The sequence below is a fragment of the Halichoeres trimaculatus genome, unplaced genomic scaffold, assembly GCF_033239565.1.
Source record: "Halichoeres trimaculatus isolate MK-OKI-2021-1 unplaced genomic scaffold, fHalTri1.1 fHalTri1_scaffold_19, whole genome shotgun sequence".
Classification (NCBI taxonomy): domain Eukaryota; kingdom Metazoa; phylum Chordata; class Actinopteri; order Labriformes; family Labridae; genus Halichoeres; species Halichoeres trimaculatus.
In genome coordinates, this window is record NW_027437197.1 from 23948567 (window position 1) to 23968803 (window position 20237).

Here is a 20237-nt window from a genome sequence, read left to right on the forward strand (position 1 = left end):
GGTTACACACACACACTCACACTGAGACTCGCAGAGCTTCCATGCTGCCTGTACAATGTCAGGGGCGTTGTTGATTCACCATGAGGCAGGAGGATACAAGGAGAGGAGAAGGGGAGAAGCATAGGGGAGATAAGTCAAGCAAAGTGTGAAAGAGGAGGAGCAGAAATAGACGTGGGAGGAGGCAGATGGAGGGCATGACGAATGGGCGTATATGGGACAATAAGAAGGGAGAAAAAGAGGCGAGGTGGAGGTGTGGAGGTGGTGATGGAGATGGGGGTAGACAAATGATAGCAGCGAGGAGATTTATTACTTCATTGACTAAAGCTTACAGTGTTCTCTGTAACTCCCATGTTGAGAAATTGATTCTGCTGACCTTCACTGCACCATAAATCCAACCATGGTCTCATGACTAAGAGGCCTCATAAGTTATTCCTTACTGTCCAAAGCAGCCTTGAGTCTGGTTAGGAGACCGTCAGGTGCTATTTACCTCAAGGGCTGTCTGTCTCGTGAGTTAAAAATAAAGTTTTCTTTTTTCTTACAATCTCCAAACAGGAACTTGAACTCTCTGTGCCTCTGTTCGAAGACAACAGAAATATGATCAACATAAAAATATAAAGTTGTTATACATTTGTGGTCAAACATTACCACCTGCTCTGAGGCAGAGCTATCAAAGACATCCAGCAGCACCGCAGTCTTGAAAGGAAATTGTATCCTCCTAATTACTGCACTCGACAGCTACATGAATTTTTCTTCACTTACAAATTGGAGAAGTTGATGAAGCTACAGGGAAATCATGAGATCCAGTATCCATCCACTGTATTCACATGACGTCATCTCTTCTATAAGAGGCTTTGAGTTTGAAGCTCATATTGACTTTAAAGAGGGGGTATCATGCTTTTTAAAAAAATGTTTTTAATGTTTATATTGTCCCTGGTACCCCTGCAGTCACTTCACATGATTTTTAAAGAGGCTGTGAGGAGTTTCTAAGTGATCTTGCAAAAGTCTCCCTTCAAGATATAAGCCTGATCCTAATCCACACTTTAAAACGAGATTATCAGCACCAATATAGCTTGTTCGGATATGCTACTTCTTGGTTTTCTGAGAGATCTGTGTTTTTCTCTGCTGAAAACTAATTTTGTAGTGACGGTGGACACTGGAGCCTAACTGTCAGACAGAAAAAGGACAGAAGAGCAGAAGAAAGATAAACAGGAGAGAGATAGAGCACGAGCTAAAGGCTAAAACAGGAGCTAAACTAGGCTAAACAGAGCTGGCTACTACAACGTTTGCTTTATATCACGTTTCGAACCGTATTGCTACCTAACTGTACTGATAAATACCTTACTTTAGCGTGTTGTATCCATTAAAAGTTGTCTTGAACAAAAAAAAATGTTTTGATCTGATCTCCATTTAATTCCAAAACAGACAAACGCCTCGCTAAAAGTCATTTACAACAGTGTGTGTGAGACTCTGGGCCAGAAGGTGGTGAGGGGGTCCAATTAAGACACATCCTTCTCATAGCATCTTAAGCAAAAAGAAAATCCCTTTTTTTTTTCTCAAACTGGTGTTCTAGAAACTGTTATTTCAGCCTCTAAAGTGCATCATTTCTGCTACTGTCTCTTTAAGGCTCCCTGCTCCACAAACCCCTTTCCTCTGATTGGCTAGACCTTTTGAGGCCTGTCAGAAGCAGACTTTGGTGTTCAAGGCCCATCCCTCCAATATGTCATGATCCAGTGTAGAGATCCTTATGTGATATGTTATTGGAGATCTCAAGCCATTTCATTTTTAGAACAGACCAGTTTTCTTACTTTATAGTCATGTTGAAACAATAGGGATGCACAGTAGCCCCTCTTTAAAGTACTTTAACATTAGGTCAACTTACAGATATAAACATGAAAAAACTGTTTACTTTGCTTAGTGTGTGGTTTAGACATCAGCAGAAACAGTGGTGCATGATGTCAACTGCCTGCTCAACAAGTTAACTGAAGGGATCCTTCAGCCCAGAGTCACAGCTCTAATCAGTAGCTAAACTAAAACACATTCAACAAAAAACTGAAAAAAGCTATTCTGCAGCCAGAAAAAAATGGTCCAATGAGAATTTAACAGGTTTCATGAAAGCCTCTACATCAGAACATGACTGTGTGTAAATTACATGTTCATGAGAGACCAGCGACTCTTGACTACTACGCTGAATGCAGTCACCCTGATTGAATGATACCTGAGAGTGTAAGGAGCACTCTCCACTTGCTGATAAATGAAGTCCACAGAGCCACCTGCCATTTCCATTTTGAGCTTCATATCCTTTTGTAGATTTTACCTTTTCGTGGTATTATTATGCTAAATTTATGGAAAATAGTAGCCCAGATTAGCCCCAAAAGTTGCTCACTCTGTGTTTGATATTCTAGTGTCACGGAAATGAAAAACTACTGTACGCTCAGTGCAAGGTTTGTTCTCATGTGTGCAGATCTCTGAAGTTACTTCCATCAGGTTGTTGTTGGGTTTTTTCTGCGCTCTCATTCATAAATTCAACAAATATCAAAAATGTGCCTTAACAGACTTGGAAAATTTAAGTTCACATTAGTCCTAACGTTCTATTATGGAACAGCCCATTTGATCTCTGCCACATTGTTATGTCCCCAGTCCAGGGGAAAAAGGGACACAGCATGCTCGGTCCTCTCCACCCTCCCACTCCCAACAAAGGCCAGCAGAACAAGGTTTTTCAAAAACAAAAAGAGGCAGTTTATTGGTTTCATTAGAGAGCAATGCCCAAAACAACAAACAAAACAGGCCCTCTGTTCCCCTAAGCTGACCTGATCAAACCAAAAATCCACAAAACAAAAGACAGGATCTCTCTCCTACTAACTAAAGCAAAAACGGGAGAAAACAGGGTGAGCAGGGCGAACTGCTTTTAAATCAAACACAAATTTACAATCAGTTCAGTCCTTCAGCAGTCAGATGGGTGGCCTTTGTCGAGAGCAGCACCAGTGCCAAGAAAGAGGGCGGGGCTTCAGCTGAGATCCAGTTAAAAAGCTGATAGCAGCTCTTCCAATTGGATCTCGGCAAATCTCCCAGTTGACCAATCCCTGTTATTGAATCCAGGGCCCAATCCCTGTTGACTATGGCAGCCAATCTCCACTCTACACCTTTATCTTGCGCTCACACACACATACATACCCACACGCACGCCCGCAGGACAGGAGAAAACAACAACGCTACACAAAAACATTATAAATACACAAAGCCAGTTAACTAATTACACTATGAAAGATATGCAGGTGCAGATTACCTCATAAGGAGAACCTCTTGGAAAACCCAATCCAACAAATTCAAACTGCACATGTCCACGACTCTTGAACTGCGATAAACCCTGCGAGCCACAACGTTGTGAAAACAGTGAATCAAATTTGTTAAACTGAGCCTCGCTGGTTTGAGACTTTGTCTCCCTTATCTCATCTGTTCACAGAAAAAAAAATGTTGTGTCTCCTTAATCTAAATTTGCCTATATGGCTTCACATCACCACCTTTCCAAAGGACTGTCCACTGTCTTTCTGTGTTAGTATATTTCATCTCAAATGGTAACATACTCCACAATGTTTGCCTGTAAACAGCCAAACAGGTGCCCCTGTAATGGTGGGGTCTACTGCCATTACATTTAACACTCTTTTGGCATGTTGACCTGGCTCATGTGTACCACTAATTAATTTTATTTATTTATTTATTTTTTTTGCGGCAAGTACAAACAGCCTGTTTTCTTCACTAATGGCTGGTCATGCATATGGGCTCTGGTTAAAAAGAAACTGTTGTCATTTTTTAAGCCATCATTGCTATTGTTGCGCATCTCCCTAAAAGTCACTATCTTCTGTTGTCTTTGAAAATGAAACTGTTGTCTTAAAACAAAAAATGTCCCTCTCTGAACCCTCAAAAGTTTGACCCTCTGCCTGACACCGTCGGTAAATTTTCATGCCTCGTTTCAGGACTGCTTCTTCTTTCAGCTCATTAATGACTGTGTTATTTAAGAAGATATCATCAGCATATCACCTTTATACTCAAATTGGAGGATCCCATTAGGTAAATGTAATACATAGTTTAATTAAAGACATGTCTGAAAAGTCAAACTCCAGTGAGTAAAACACTCACCATCAGATAATAAGCCTGCTCTAACTGCATGTGTTAGCACTTCATAAGTTCTCACTGATTGAGCTGACTGCAGGTCATGTGTGAAACCAAATGAAGGCAATGCCTGGTGGGAAGTGAGTCTGGGTTTACTTGGCGGTGCTGTAGAGCTGCAGAGAGCTGGCTGGCTGGCTGGGTCCCTGCTTGTGTGTAAGTGGCTGTCAGGTACAGAGACAGCGGCCGTGTAGCTGGTGTCATTGAAGTCGATTTCCCTGGACGGGGCCGTGGTGGAATTGATTACTTCTTTTGTAATTGGCAGGCGCTGAGGCATAGGGGACAAGGGGGGTGTCTGTAGCCAGATGCCTGTGCACTGAATGAGAATGTGTTGATGTGTGTGCGCGTGTGTTTGGTTAGGTCTGAATAAGACGGTAATGGATTCTCATTAGTATGGGAGGCAGGAGCTTTAAACATCTCTGTCTAACGCCCTTTGGCATCCTTCCTAGTGTTTGCACATTGTCTGTTGTGAGAAATGGGAGACAGCTTGTAATATACACGTCGGCTGCAGAGGTGGTTCTAAAACTGAGGACTAGTGGAATATTTACGAGGTCCATTAGGATTCCCAGATGTCATAAATGATAAATAACTTACTTTGATTATCATCATATTTTATCGATCATAGGACGTGTCTGTGTGGAAGAGTTAGGGTCGATTATTATCATGAATATCCTTTGTTAATTTTGAAATGAAAACTTGATTTGCAACAAAAATTTCAAAAACTATTTTTCAAGGAGGCCCCAGTTTTTCATTGGAGGAGCTGTTGCGGGACACTGATGACATGGATTGGTGACCAGGTGGAGGAGGGTTGCAATGATCAAACTGAAAGCAGAAAAGTGATGGTACAGATTTGTATTCCTGGCAGCCTCAAGATGATTGGTCGATAGAGATAGAGGCTAAATGTTACTGTTTCCAGCTTAAAAGATTTATCCTCCATCATTAGCTTATCACCAGACAGGAAGAGGTAGGAAGGAAGACAGAGCTAGTGAATGACGTAAAGGAATGATGACTTCAGAAAAGATAAAAGACGGTGAATACGAAACCCTCTTCCTTCTTGAACTGACGATCAGCTCTATAAACGTACATCTATGACTTTTGCGGGAACATAATCTGCATTTTTGCATTTATTCAGAGCATTGTCTTGAAAGAACAGAGTTAAAATGTGAGGGTGTGATAAACTGAAACTCCAGCCAGCCACATTAACAAAGTAATTAAAAGAGAATCTGTAGCATGCTAATTGAAGGTCGTCTACAGTTTATGGAGCTCCAGTCAAAGCACAGGTTTGACTCTTTATAACTTCATATTTTTCAACAATTGTGATGTTTAGTTTTGATTCATTGTCAGCCTTATATTTACCTGGTAGTCTCACGGAACCCCTGCTGTTGTAACACTGGGCCCATAGGGCTTTCACAGTTACCAGTCCTGACTAGAAATGCCCATTTTAAGATAATTAAATGTTTTGTGCTAAAAACAAACATACGATTATACCTTTAATACCATGAAACTAGCTGGTTCAAAGTAGGGGGTGGTACAGCATTTCCAACATGACATCTGTTGATGCTAGGCTTCAAAACTTTGCACCTAAAACATATGGGTGATGTCATAGAGACTATGTCCATGTATTGTTCAGTCTTAAGTAAGACCTAAAACCAATGTAGTTTTTCAAAGTTGTTAGTTGCAAGGGGAACAAAGTAATCAGTCACCTTGTTTTTTACAATGTGGGTTACTTCCCAACATAAAACTGTTTCCTTGTTGGTTTAGAGGTGTGTTTGGTAAAATGTTTGTCAGCCGATGATTAAAGAGGGGTTTGCTGTTTCTGGGTGCTCCGTCCCAGCACCAGATAGTAATTTTGATTTGGTTGGCATTTTGTTGGACCTTGTGAATGTTTGATTAACAGTTGTATGAGTTTTACTCTTTGTTCCCTGTGCACTTGTTAAATACTTTTTTGCAGATATATGATTGCAGACTCACTTGACCTATCTCTGCATGTGATCGGACTATTTTACCAAATAAACAGTTCAAGGTTAATATAACAAAACAATATTTAAGTCAGGACCACTGTCAAAATAATCGTATCTTGCTGTTTCATTTGGCAGTATGGTTCTGTTACAGCCAAATGAGAACCAGTGGATGTGACAGGAGACATGTAGAAGGCCTGAGGCAGGAAGAGCACACCTTCCTGCCCATCACAAGCCATCGTGAACGGCGTAAGCAGGCAGTGCAGCAGCAAAAATAAAAACCCAGACAGAGCAGAGCAATCAAGATTAATACATTGACAGGAGGAGGTGGGGTGGAGGTGGGTTACAAAATGCCAGCAGAGGAAGCAGAAAGGAGGCTGAATGCAATTTTCCAATAGGAGGTGAACACGGGACTCAGCCGAGCCATCAGCTGATCTGCACCAATGACGACAGCTAAGCTGTTAGAGCTTGACATCGTGGCCGGCCTGAACGCTTGATATCTCCCCAAGCTCTCGATAAATATTACCATATTAGTTTTATCTTAAATCTCTTGGGCCACAATAACCTTAGGGTGACATGCTGATATTGTACCTAGGGATGGCTACCTACATTTAAAATGATACAATACCCTATGTGTATTCAACGGTACCAGTTTTCAGTTTATGTAGTTATAATACTGAACTGTTTAATTAAAAAAATCACAGTTTTACAATTTAACATATTCATTCTTCAGTATATAACCTTGCAGGGCTGTGTTCATGTCCAGCATTGAAATTGCCTGCTTTTCTTCTTTCTCACAGTCACAAGGATGAGTTCAGGTACCTTAACATGGCACCATTTGTATTTATGTGAATTGGTACTTTGTACTTTGTACTATAGTTGGAATTTGGTCGATACCAATAGAAGTACCTAATCCGGGACGCATCCCTAATTGTGCCGTTCTTAATTTACAGGAATAAAACAATGGGCCCACTTGGTATCATGTCGTACTGTATGGTGCTGAACCAGAATTATGCTAATGACCATAGACTTCAAATGGGCAGCAGTCAATGAGGCTTAAAGCATTTTACTTTGAATCAAAGGCAAACACACACACACACACACACACACACACACACACACACACACACACACACACACACACACACACACACACACACACACACACTCAGGAGTTTTTTTTTCTGTTTTTGCCACAGGCAGTGCATTCTGTCCACTAACTTTAGCCACGGTTGAAAATAACACTTTTTCCTCGGAGCATAGACCTAGATTAAAAAGCTGGACACCTTGTGTGTGTGTGTGTGTGTGTGTGTGTGTGTGTGTGTCTGTGTGTGTTTGTGTGTGTGGAGGTGCAAATGTGTTTTTTTAGTTTTCCAAACTTTTTGACTGACTTGTTACACAGCCACTCCCGAAACACTGAAAACCATATTAAGATCAGATTTAGTGAATTCACTTATTGCATCAGCCACTGAGGTTGTAAATGTTCTGCATATCATCCCAGAGGAGTTGAGCTTTTATTGAGTGTTTATTTATGTAAGTGCCTTTTATCGGTGTGTTTGAGACAGCCTTACAGTAGGCCTTTGTGCACATCCACATTACTGCCGTCTGACTTTTGGCTCACGAGAGTATCATCCCTTTAATACTATAAGCTCGAGATGACAGGGTCAAGAACTTGCATCCTCTCTCCCACGTCACTTGAAGAAAAATATATGTGGAGGAGAAAACACTGGCACAGTGCCTGGAATTCATTTTCTTGGAGTTGTTTATCAGACAGCTTAGTGTGGAAGTATCCACAGTGTTTTGTTATCGCCCTTCGAGAGGAAGTGGGAATAATCATCTCATCTCTCTGTGATTTACTCTATTTTGATAAAGAGGGTGATAATGCCTTTTCTTTTTTGTATTTCAAACAAAGTCTTAAAAAACAGCTCATTTAAACTCAGTTAATGTTGGTTAGTCACTGATTTCTGAGTTTAGAGCCAAAAAACAAAGCCATGATACTGGTGCCAAAAGCATGTTAAGATCTTAGCCATCAAATTATCACATGTGAGTAATATATCAATCATCTTTGGCATTTTTGCAAGCAAAGGGGGGGATATGATGAGTTGCAAATTGGCGCTTTTTTCCTAAGTGATCAGATATTAAGAAAAATACTGAAGAAGGAGCAGAAGGACATTCTGCAACATGAGAGTCACAGACTGAACTTTTGTTCTGTGAGTTGTGAGATTAAGCCACTGGCATTAGCCGACTTACATATTAATTACCTGCTGTCCTGACAGACTGTGTTTGAATTTGTCATGATGTTGCGGGCAAGCTGTGTGGCAGAGAAACGGAGTATGTCAAAGTGAGATTCTCATGGACAGTTACTGTTGCTCCAGAGACGTTCACAAGTCTGTGGTCGCGAGTGGAAGCCAAGTCTCAAGTCTCTAAAAAATAAATCTCATGAGCTTTTGTCATCTGCTGCTATCTGGTCTACCAAGAATGCTGCACAGCTTTATCTATGACAAGCATTCAAAGCATTCACTGTATTGTTACCACTCTTGATTCTTTGGCAAAAATCTTTTTTTTTTTTTTTTTTTCAAATTCAAAATCTTGGTTTCTGTCTCTGTTTATAAACCAAATAGGAAAAAAGTTTCCACTTTTCTCCAGCAGGGGTTGAAATGTTTCTTTCTGATTCACGTGATATGCATTTTATGGAAAAATATGGGTCCTGATAAAGTCTGTAGACATCATCACCATCATATCACTTTTTCACATGGTCTGGGGTTCAAAAAGCAAAATAAAAATACTAAAAATCGTAAATTTCGAAGAGTGGCAATGTAAATCGAATCGGCACCCCAAAAATCGTAATAGAATTGAATCGTAGGAATAGCATATTGTCCCAGCCCTAGCATGCAGTATCAGTACTGATAAGCTGTTTGTTATAAGATCACTTGAAACAGGCCATGGCAATATGAATAAAACACACAATGAACACTTTCCTTTAAAGAAAACTTTATTCTTTCAACATGAACATAGTTAAAGTACATCTTGCCTCTGGTTGTGCAGGCTCAGTGGGACCATAATAAGACCATATATAGTCACTGATGGACGTTAAGTTGTAAATAAGTAAGTTTAACCTACCTGTAAGCCGACAGTGCAACTGTGTTTTCTATGGTTAACGTTAGCCAGTAGATGGTGGCAGCGGAACCGAGATGATTAACATTACCCATCATTCATGTCAATGCGCCTCAATGTAAAAAAGCGCAACAAGTAAACATTCACTCAACTATTCAGATATCCAGTTATAAAGCTAGCAGAAAGTTAAGTGAACGTTACATAGCCAATGCTGAGCTAACCGTTCATATGTGTTCATATGCGACTAATGTGACTAAGGTTGCAACTAACCATTATTTTTAATGTCGACTAATCTATTGGTTATTTTTTCCATTAGTCGACTTATCACGATTATTTTGTGTTTCAACCTAATTTGGCCTTTAAAATGTGCAGACCTTAAAATTCAACCTGTGTGTTGCATTTTCATTGCATTTACCCAGAGTTAGGTTCTCTTATAGAAATAAGTACAATACAAAAAAAGAACAAAAAAACAAAATAAATCTCAAAATGAATGAAGCAGGTAACAAGAAGATTAAGTTGTTGTTTGCAGTGTTAGAGAGACTGCTAGTTTGTGAATTTGGGCTTTTTTTCTAATGTTTATTTGCTCATTGGGGCTTGCTTTGCTCTCTGTATGATCCTGCCAGACTCTCTCCCACCTCTTTATAACAATACCTTATGTTTCGTTTCGCTACATACGCTACTTCCACTTCGTTCATGCTCAGTCTGCTCCTCCTCCTCCCTGCTGAGTGTTACCGGTGCAGTGTGAGCTTGAGAGTGAGAGCTCCATCAGATAAACGTCCTCTCTTTAAAAAATTTAGGGGAGTTTCGACACAAGATTGTGACTCAGATCCTGAAAAGCTGACAGAGAGCAAAGGAGACTCTCTAAATCACGTTATCAGACGTGAAACACTGGGAGCTGTCAGACTGTCCAAACTGAACTTAGTGATCTTTTCCCATAAAAGCATCTGTTAACATGGCGCCTCATGCAGTGAACTGAGGTTACAGATGAGCATTACCTCCTGGTATATGATTTTACCATATGACAACAACAATAAAAACAATAATATGACGCGTCAACTATGAAAAATTACGTCGATGAAGTTTTTATAGCAGCCCTAAGTATGACTGACGTATCAGAGTGAGTTTTCAGGTGCCTGATAAAATTTGATGTGGTGGATCCAGCATCTTTGATCCTGCAGACTTTGCAGTCAGCTCTTCTTTTGTTGGTGCCGTCCTGTTTGAAGTTTTTGTAACCAAATATAACGACAAATGGTTCAGCAGCAGCTGCAGGTCTGCCGTCGGTCGCCTTTGATGTAATCGGATGTAAGAGTTATACCACGTGATGCTGTGTAACGTGGTTACCATGGTTACCATGAAAAAAGGTAGGAATCACATTGAGCTGGTTAGAGTTTCCTCAATCTTAATACGCCAAAAAAGAAAACATTATTATTGTTCACGAGTCCCAGAACACGAGTCAGAGTCTAGTCTGAAGTCTCTTGAGCACGAGTCCAAGTCAAGTCTCAAATATCTGTGTGTGGCTTAAGTGCGACTTGAGCTAAAGTCGCTAACTCCAGTCTCCATCTCTGGCATGCTCAAGCCTTGCAAGAATGATGCCATGCTGATGATGTAAGGTTTACTTCAAAATAATGAAACAAAAAGCATCATACTAGTCAAAACATCCACTTGGTTGTGAAGAATTCTGAGCGAGCATAAGTGAACACAGTGTTCAAAACATAATTAAGTCACTCAAACAGTCGCTTTGTTTTCACCCTGACACAGCAAGACCCATTCATGGCACCATTTACTGGTTTAAACAAAGCGACCATTGTGTAACAGTTAAACTCTGCATCAATAAAAAATAACAGGCTGGGATTTAGAGGTGAAAATGGAGTTGTTTGTGAAGCAGAGGCAATGAAAAGTAGAGGATCTGGGTGACAGTCTACAAGCTTCAGCACAGAGTTAGAAATCTCCACTCTTCCATGAAACCATCCTTTTGACTTTTGCCCCCATCAAGACTTCTCAAGTCATAAATGTGACATGGTGCATTCAAGTGTCTTTGTTTGGAAGTAATTCTAAAAAGCACAGTGTGGCAGTTGTTTTGGAGTCAACAGAAAAAAAAAAGAAGTGTTGGGGAATACAATCGCAGAAATGGCACCTTCACCTTTCAGCTACAATAGTCCTTTCTCCCAGCACACACTCTGACTTGTTATGGAGAGAAAAGCACAGGTGATGTCTCTCTCCTCTCACTGTGTCCCAGTTAACCATGCCAGTGTGACAGTGAGTCAGCCTGCACGGTGCCAAGACTCAGAAACTGAAGCAAGTAAATAGAACTCACAAATTACTCTTAAATTGTTTCATCAATGCTTTTCTTACAGAGTGATTTTTAAAAATCTGCTGCTGTGGTATGATAAAAAGCCCCAAAACTGGATGATAGCTAAAATGATCAGGCCACCACATAAAAATCTCCTAAGTGGTTCATGACAATCCACGCAGTAGTGCCGGGGCTGGAACACCAAGATCTACCCATTGCTCTTCCCACTGACTGGCCTCCAGAGGGCTGGCCAATCAAAGAGAAGAGTGTTAATGAAGCAGGGAGGGGTACAGTCAGCAGGAGTTTTCTTTGCTTGTTTGTAAACACACCATTCAAGCTGGGCTCTTCCTCCTTGGCTCAGTGCCAGCGGCAGCACACACCCACAGCCTCCAACCATGTCCACATGAACACACTCAATAGCCCAGCAACCACCTGCAGCATCACATTTCTACATGGGAGTGACTTGGGAGCTGTGCATCTGACTTGGCATGTTAGCACAAGCTAATCATGGGTATTCGACACATACCTGGTTAGCAAAAAGCTAACTTGTACCGCTCTTTATCCGTGCTGCTCTCAAAGTGACTGAAAGCGGCTGAAAGTTGAGCAGTTTCACCCTTGTTTAGGAAAAAAAAATTTGTTACTTGTTAGCCAACTGGGCTCCTCCTCTTTGGATCAGTGCCAGCGGCAGCACACACCCACAGCCTCCAACCATGTCCACATGAACACACTCAATAGCCCAGCAACCACCTGCAGCATCACATTTCTACATGGGAGTGACTTGGGAGCTGTGCATCTGACTTGGCATTTTAGCACAAGCTAATCATGGGTATTTGACACATACCTGGTTAGCAGAAAGCTAACTAATGTCGCTCTTTCTTTAAGCTGTAGTTTCCAAATTTAAACTTTAAGCTCAGAATAAAACATGAGTTTCACCCTCGTTTAGGAAAAACCTTTGTCCTTTTGGCATTTTGTTTCACTTTCGTTGCGTTTTTTTTTTCCTCCATGCTACCTCCATTATCGTAGCTGCTCAGGATAGCTTCTTCCACTTGCTATTATTGACACGCAAATTCACCTGCGCACTGGAAGAACTGTGATTGGCTGAGGTCACCAGGGTTACTCTGCGCCCAGAAACGTCCTCAACAACCAAAACATCAACATGGAGGCAGGGGGGGCATAATAAAGTCTGATACAAGAAGCACAGCACCCCCTTTTAAATAAAAACTGAAACACTTCCCGTGCTGAATATCCAAACCCTGTCTTTAATAATTCTCCCTCAAGAAAAAAAACACTGTGACTTAAATTAAAAATAAACAGTTCTGTTCTGTGTACTCTTTGTTGTTTGATTTAACCAACCTGCAGTTACAATAATGAGTCAAAAAAGTGAAGAAACGTGGAAAAAAAAGGATCTGTGTGTGAAACAGAGTGTGGTCTTCAGAGACAGTTCCTGTTGTCACTTTGGGATAATTCCTGAAGAGCAACAATAAAGTCAGTGTGTTTTGCTATTGAGCCACAGACGTTGTGCTCCACAGAGCATCCTGGGTCTTAATAGAGGGCTGGCAGCAGCAGAGCCGTACCCAATCGATGGCATTTCATTCTCAGTGGGCTCCTTGATACGACTGACCTATCTGAAAGAAGCCGGCCCAGAGGGACGTCCAAGAGGACAGGAGTGGACTGACAGGCGCACAATCACAGTCCTGCGTGCACACAGAAAATGCACACAAAATAACAACTAGAAGTATTTAAGGAAAAATATCCCTGCATCTTTATTTCTTTGTTTCTCTTCCTTGCTCCCTCTTGCACACATACATGTATACACACCAGGAGGTGAGTGGCAACGGCGCTGTGATAAGACGACTATCGGACCTTAATCTGGGATGGCTGCACTCTCATCTGTCATGGTGGCCATTTTTCCCTATCAGCCCCATCGAGCTGCCTCCTTTATGCTGCTCGGCCTGTCTTTGTCCAACACCCTTTACAGGCTCTCTAGAGTTGTAAAGACACTCATCATTTTAATACATCCTCTTTATTTAAGATGAAACTGTCTTCAAGAATTATCAAGTAAAAGGACATACATGCTGAGACATGGTGCATTTCCGTGTTTTGTTTTGGACTGAAAGGCAATAAAACATTGATTTAATAACACAAGAAAAGAAAACACCTCAACCTGTTGCTGAAATGAAATGTCATAAAGAAACTTGTTTGTTTTTTGTGTCTTTTACTTTTCATATATTTTTCTGAGGGAATGGGTCAAATTGTCCCTGGGGTTGGATGCAAAAACAATCCATTGAGTGTTAATTTACATATAAATGAATAAATCAGGACGTGCTTAGTTTTTTATTCAACTTGTGTGTTTGCTCCGTCGTGAAGTGTGAGGGAAAGCGCGGTAAAGCTTGCACAGGGGATGCAGAGGAGGATGTATGGTGAAGTAGCAATTCAGCCTTCCTCGAAGAGATGGGATTTCAATTTGCGGTTTAAGATTAGGAGTGACTCTGCAGTCCTGCAGTTTGGGAAAGTCATCCCGCCCAAAGGAGAGCCTGTTGGGGAAAGAACAGATGAAGATCTTTACTTTTATTTATTGCAAAAGCAAATTAAGGAGAAAAGAGGAAGAGACAGGAAAGGACTAAAAACAAAGTCAGAAAGTACTTAGCTTCAGAGCTGGCCAGAGAATATTAAATAGGTAAATCAGATGTAAAAAATTGATTTTTTTTTTCTTTTGCAAAACTTTGCCATTAACTTACAAAGTTCCCAGTCTGTGTCTTGTGGCAAAATCTCAAACTACTTTGTATCCTGGCCAAATGCTCATATTTCTTGAGTAGGTCAAAGGCCTGAAAACTGCTTTTTGATTTGTTTTGTTCCTGTATTAAAATGATCTGTATTCCAACTCAGTCTCGTCTAGGTCGTGGAGTGAAATGACACTGTGTGCTTTTACAAAATAGAGATGTACGACGTCTCGTCCTAGACGTCAAATCAATGGATAACAAACACTGTTAGTATGCTGGGCCCGAAATGACGGCAATTTGTTGTGTTTCAGCTATGACAACAAACCACCACAAGCCAGAGCTGCAGTTAATAGCTATGGCCATGATGCTAATGCTACTACCTGGATATAAACAGGCACAGAAAGCATCTTGTCACATGGTGTGGTTTGGCAGTATTTTTAGTAGTAGATTTGAGGGACAGTTATGTTTATAGGCACTATCAGGTTAAAAACACTGACATATAACTTCATGACTGGAGTAAGGCTTAACCAGAACAAGCCTAAGGAGGACTAAATGTGGTGTTGCTGGCTCTGCTAGTGGTTGCTCCACACAAACTAAGGCCTTGTACACGCAGAGCCAGGTATTTTCAAAAACAAATATGCCCTCCCCTCCAATTCTTTTTAAAAAATACTTTCAACCACACACACACACACAAGGCAAATCTGCTGACAAGTGTAGCTTGACACATGTGCAACCCACATTTTGCAGTGTTTTTCAAAAGTGCCAGCCAATGTGACATATGGGAACCAAAAACTCTGTTTATACATGAAACCATAAAACTGGAGTTTTCCAAAATCTTCACTTTGTCCGAGTTTTAAGAACACATCGTTTTAGTGATGTAAAATTGTGGTTTCATGTAGATGACAGGCCTAAACTTTAAAAGATTTATGCCATTTCCCTGACATCTGGCTACATATGAAATGGCCTAAGTTCACATTGTTTGATGCTGGGATCCTGTCCTCAAAGGCTCTTTTTGGACACTTTTGCCTTTTTTTTTTTTTTTTTTTTTTTTTTTTACTTAGTAGCTTATTTAGCTTGAAAATACAATGATAAATTGGGTCCATAGAGCTTTGAGGCTAAAGGTGATAAGTGGAATAACATCTTTGCCAGTTTATGCCAACTCAAATATAAACACTACAGAATGCTACTCATCAACAGTGTGAGAAAAAAGTAATATACCTCCACTGCTGTTAACATCCCTCTGTTGCACTTTGCCGGGAAAAAAGCACATATAATATTTAATGCTTCTTTAAGAAAGTTTTGAGTTTAAATTCATAAAGATGAGGATTTTGTTATTAAACATTTTGAACATGTTTTCAGAGCATCATGGATTGCAGCAGGGTCAACAAAACATTGTTGCTTGTCAACCATGAATATGAAGTAACAAGGCTTGATTTCTCTGCTTCAGGTGTACAGATATTCAAACTGCTACGTTCTCTAATGTTGTGGAAATCTCAGAATGTTCCAGTAAACTTGTTAAAAATTGTCCGTTTTAGAAACAGCGCAAGCTCTTAAAGAAACTTGCCAAATGATGAGGTCATTGCTTTAAGGGCTGGCTAATCAGAGAGGTGGGGGTTGTGAAGTCGGATCATGAAGAGACAGTGTCAACAATAAAATGTTTCAGAAGAGAAAATGTTTTTTTTTTTTTTTTAGCTTTAAATCATGTGAAGTTATGAGGTATAAGGCTACCAGAGGGAGTGTGTAAAGCCCAAATAAAAGCACAGTATCTCCTCTTTAAAGTTATGGTAATCTGAATTAAAGTCTCAGTGCATGTTTTATTCTGAGTTTAAAGTTTAAATTTGGAAACTACAGCTTAAAGAAAAGTTTTTATAAAGTTCCAAGTAATCCTGTACAATTTATAGGACATTTAAGCGATAAGTTGCTCATAGCACTGCAGGTATTAAAATGATGGTATTGCTTGAACACTAACACCTTTCATACTCAGTAGATATCCTACAGGGCTGTCTGAGTCCAAATGTTCCTACCCAGCATGCATTTTTTCACACTTCATCACACACAGTTACTTGCATGCTCTGATGACACCAACTCCCGGGCAGAGCTTTGGTACCTGCGTCTGCTCAGACATTAGGCCTGATAGAACGGCGTGTTAAGCTTTTGATGGAGCTCAGGAAGAAGCGTTATAGGTTTGATAGAATGTGCCGGAGCAGCTGGAGCATAGAGCTGCCTGTATTATAGTGAAGGAATCCACCGTTCCTGCTGAAAGAGATTATTAATACACTCTTTGATGTCTAACCGCCAAAACAGCTTGGAGAAATAATCCTTTTACAATGGCTCTGATACGTGTGTCTCTTTGTGTTTGTGTGTGTATGTTTCAGTGGAGTTCATAAAACTGGACCTGGCCTCTTTGCAGTCCATCCGTCAATTTGTCCAGCGCTTCAGGGAGCAGGACCTGCAGCTAAATATCCTGGTCAATAATGGTGAGTGATGGAAATGTATTTGTATGTGGCAAGATAAGAAGGAGTCACCAGCGACAGGTTAGACGTCGTATCCACTGCTGAAAGTCATTTGAAAACATCACACACTTGATTTTCTATTAATGTGCTCCTCAGGACTAGTCTGTTGTTCCTAAATTTATTCTTGTAACCTATTTTAGAAGATAATGCCATTAAAAAAAACCTAAATAATATATTCATGGATGGTTATAATGGTCTTTAGAGATGTTTTCCAGAGACCTCAGTAGGTTAATTTGTTATTTTAACAATAAAAATTACAGCATTATGCTGATGTGATGGCAACACTGTGTTGTAACAGATTCGGTTCACTTGAAAGAAGCCAAAGAAAAGTAAGAAGGCAAAGTTTTCCCAAAGAGTTTGTCAGAATTGTAGTTTCCTCATTCATTTTTTTCATTTAGCATATTTTTTCCCCAGTATTTTCATTTTGTAAAGAACTTTATGACATTGCTTCTGAAAAGTGCTGGATAAATTAAGATTATGATAACATTCTTGTCTAAAAAAATACAGTGGCCCTGAAGTGCAAATTGCAATAGCAAACAGCTAAACACAACACAACAAATGTGTTTTCAGCTATGAATAAACTTTCATCTCTTGGTTTTTGTTATTTTTAAGTCACAACATCAACATTTATCCAGGCTTGAGCGTGGACTAAAAGACGCTTGATATGTACGATTCATTTGCGTGCAGTTGCCAAACTGCAAAACACGAAAACAAGTCATGCATACACCACACACGCTACACCACACACAGAATAACCGTATCAAAGTAATCCTTTGACCAGGAAGGTCAAAAAATTACTATTTGTTCCTAAACAAACACACGTTTGGTTAAAGTCGTATTTTTATGACAGTGTGTGAGACTCCGGGCCAGAAGGTGGCGAGGTGGTCCAGTTAAAACAAATCCTCCTCATAGCATCTTTAAGTTAAATGATTGTGATTTGCTTTGGTCAAAATAAGAACAGGTCACACAATAGGACATTTTAAACCTTTCATAAGCTGCTCTAAACAAATGGATGAGTTTTGATAAGTCTGCAAATGAGCTTCTTCTCCAAAGTATGCATGTTAAGCCCTCATGGCTCAAAGAAATGCACAGAAAACATCTTCAGTGGCCAAATCATTTAAGTTTTTTTAAAACAAACAAAAAGCTGAATCAAATAAAAAGTTAAAGAATGAAAACAACTGAACGTTGTTAACAAATCATTGGATTTACCTGTTGAGAAAGGGACACCAAGGATAAGATAACAAGCATTTGTAACTTGAGGAATACAAGAGTAAACTTGTGGTGTCAAATCCAATTAACTTTCTAAGTTTCAATCTCTGCACTTCCATTTGTCTGCATGATGTAGTAATTTTCAGATATACTTTGCTGTACTCTGCTCCATTTTGACATGACAGTTGCGGACATGAACTGAGACCTGGAGTGGGATAGGAGTGGGCCTTACACCCAGGTCCAGACTGATAACCATGCCTTAATTTTTCAGTCAAACACATATTTAATGAAAAAGAGCTGAGGAGAGCAGATGACCCTCTGAATGAATCATTGATTCTTGCGTTTTCAGACAGAGGCTGAGTACAAACAGGACTAGATGTTTATTTTACGTTTTGTAGGTCTGTGGGTTGTCCGGATGGCCAAGGTTATGTGCAAAAAAAGGCTGAAAACTAGAGTTTAAGTTGGTCTTTAGTTGATTCATTGCGTGTCCTTCAGTGTCCACTAAGTTTCAGGTTTGGAAATGGTAACTCAGCCTCTGTTGTTCATGAGCTTTAAATGCTTGTGTTTGTGTGTCTCTGTGTGTGTCAAGCGGGGGTCATGCTGGTTCCTGAGGGCCGTACTGAGGATGGATTTGAGCAGCACTTTGGTGTAAACTACCTGGGCCACTTCTTGTTGACCTGGCTGCTCCTGGACATACTGAAGACTTCTGGGAAATGGGGTCACTTCTCTCGAGTGGTCAATGTCTCCTCCTCTGCCCACCGCATCGGGGAGATCAGGCTAAATGACCTTAACAGCAAGTAAGATCACACATGTCCAAACACAACATGTAATGCTGGGTTATACGAAGGGAGTGGTGTGAGGAGTTAACGAGTATATGAGTGATTCAGATTTAACCGTACTCAGGCTTCTGTTTCATTGAGGTGGTTTTTAGTTGTCTCGTAGATATCACTCATTTTCTTTGGTGAAGAAAAACACCTTGTTTCATTTACCTGCACTTTCTCTGTGATGGTAATTTTCTGTCCACACTGGGGGTCAACTGCTGGCTCCAGCTCCCTCAGAATCATTCCAGCGAGCCGCTCTGCTGTCCACAGGCATTAGCACCTGAGATATCTTCATTGTTTTGTTATATTACTGCAGCACTGGACTGAGTTAAAGTGTACTTATTGTTCATGTACTGCAGCTCCTGGTCTTATAATCGTCTTCTGACCACTCAAGGCTTTTCACACAACATAGAACAAAAAATCCCCTTCCAAGGACAAAATATAAATACACTCAAGGCATGTAACTGTTTTATATAAATCCATGAAGATCTTTTGTACACTTTCACACGTGTCTGTGTGTCAGAGATAAAGAGTGCCACCTGTGAGCAAGGATAAAAAACTCAGCCATGTGCAATACCACGTTTTTCATCAGGGAATTTGTTTGTTTGGTCGATCAAACAATTAAACCCCATCCTGCTCGAAAGGCTGCACCAATATAACTGGTAAGTTTTATGAGTTAAAAACGTTTTAGTTATTGTAGGCCTGCAGTCCTGGTCTTGGTGTGTTGTTTCAAGGATTTTCAGCCACCTGCCACCAGGGAGCTGTCACATCAGTTATTAAAAGTAGGGTCTGCAGGATTTTTTGTTATTTGTTAGCAAACTGGGTTCCTCATCCTTGGCTCAGTGCCAGCAGCAGCACACACCCACAGCCTTTGACTGCGACTATGTGAACACACTCACTAACCCAGCAACCGCCTGTAGCACTGCATTTCTATGTGGAAGAGACTCGAGTTGTGCAACTGACTTGGCATGTTTGCACAAGCTAATCACGGGTATTTGACACATACCTGGTTAGCAGAAAGCTAACTCACGCCTGAAAGCGAGTGAAAGTCGAGCAGTTTCACCCTCATTAAGGAAAAAGCTTTGTCTGTTTGGTGTTTCGTCCAGTGTTGTAGCTGCTCAGGATATGGTGTGTTTCATTTGTACTCGAAAGTTTTGAGTTCCGAGTGGGAAATTTCAACTGGAATGCCCCCTGAAGTTTGAATTTCCTACCGGGAAGTCAAGGGGTCCACACCCCCCCCCAGTTTACAATCAAAGATGGCTGCCCTGGTGTAAACAGTAATTAAGCTCCTGTTATATTCTGTTTACTTTAGCATTTCTGACTTGTGTTTGTTGCAATAAATGTTTATATATAAAATATATAAACATTATATAAAACGAAGCAATAGCCTCTTCCACTCGTTGTCATCAACACCCACTCACTTGTGCACTAGGCGTTTTGTGATTTGC

At 40.5% G+C, this 20237-nt stretch overlaps 1 protein-coding gene across 2 annotated transcripts in view; it reads left to right on the forward strand.

The window, feature by feature from the left end:
• Nucleotides 1-20237, forward strand: part of LOC141808556 (polyprenol dehydrogenase-like) — an 82921-nt gene that overhangs the window by 47798 nt on the left and 14886 nt on the right. For both annotated transcript variants that reach the window (XM_074695215.1, XM_074695214.1), the window contains exons 4-5: nucleotides 16622-16723; nucleotides 18558-18765. In XM_074695215.1, coding sequence (XP_074551316.1) covers nucleotides 16622-16723; nucleotides 18558-18765 — 310 coding nt within the window. The remainder of the gene's footprint in view (nucleotides 1-16621; nucleotides 16724-18557; nucleotides 18766-20237) is intronic.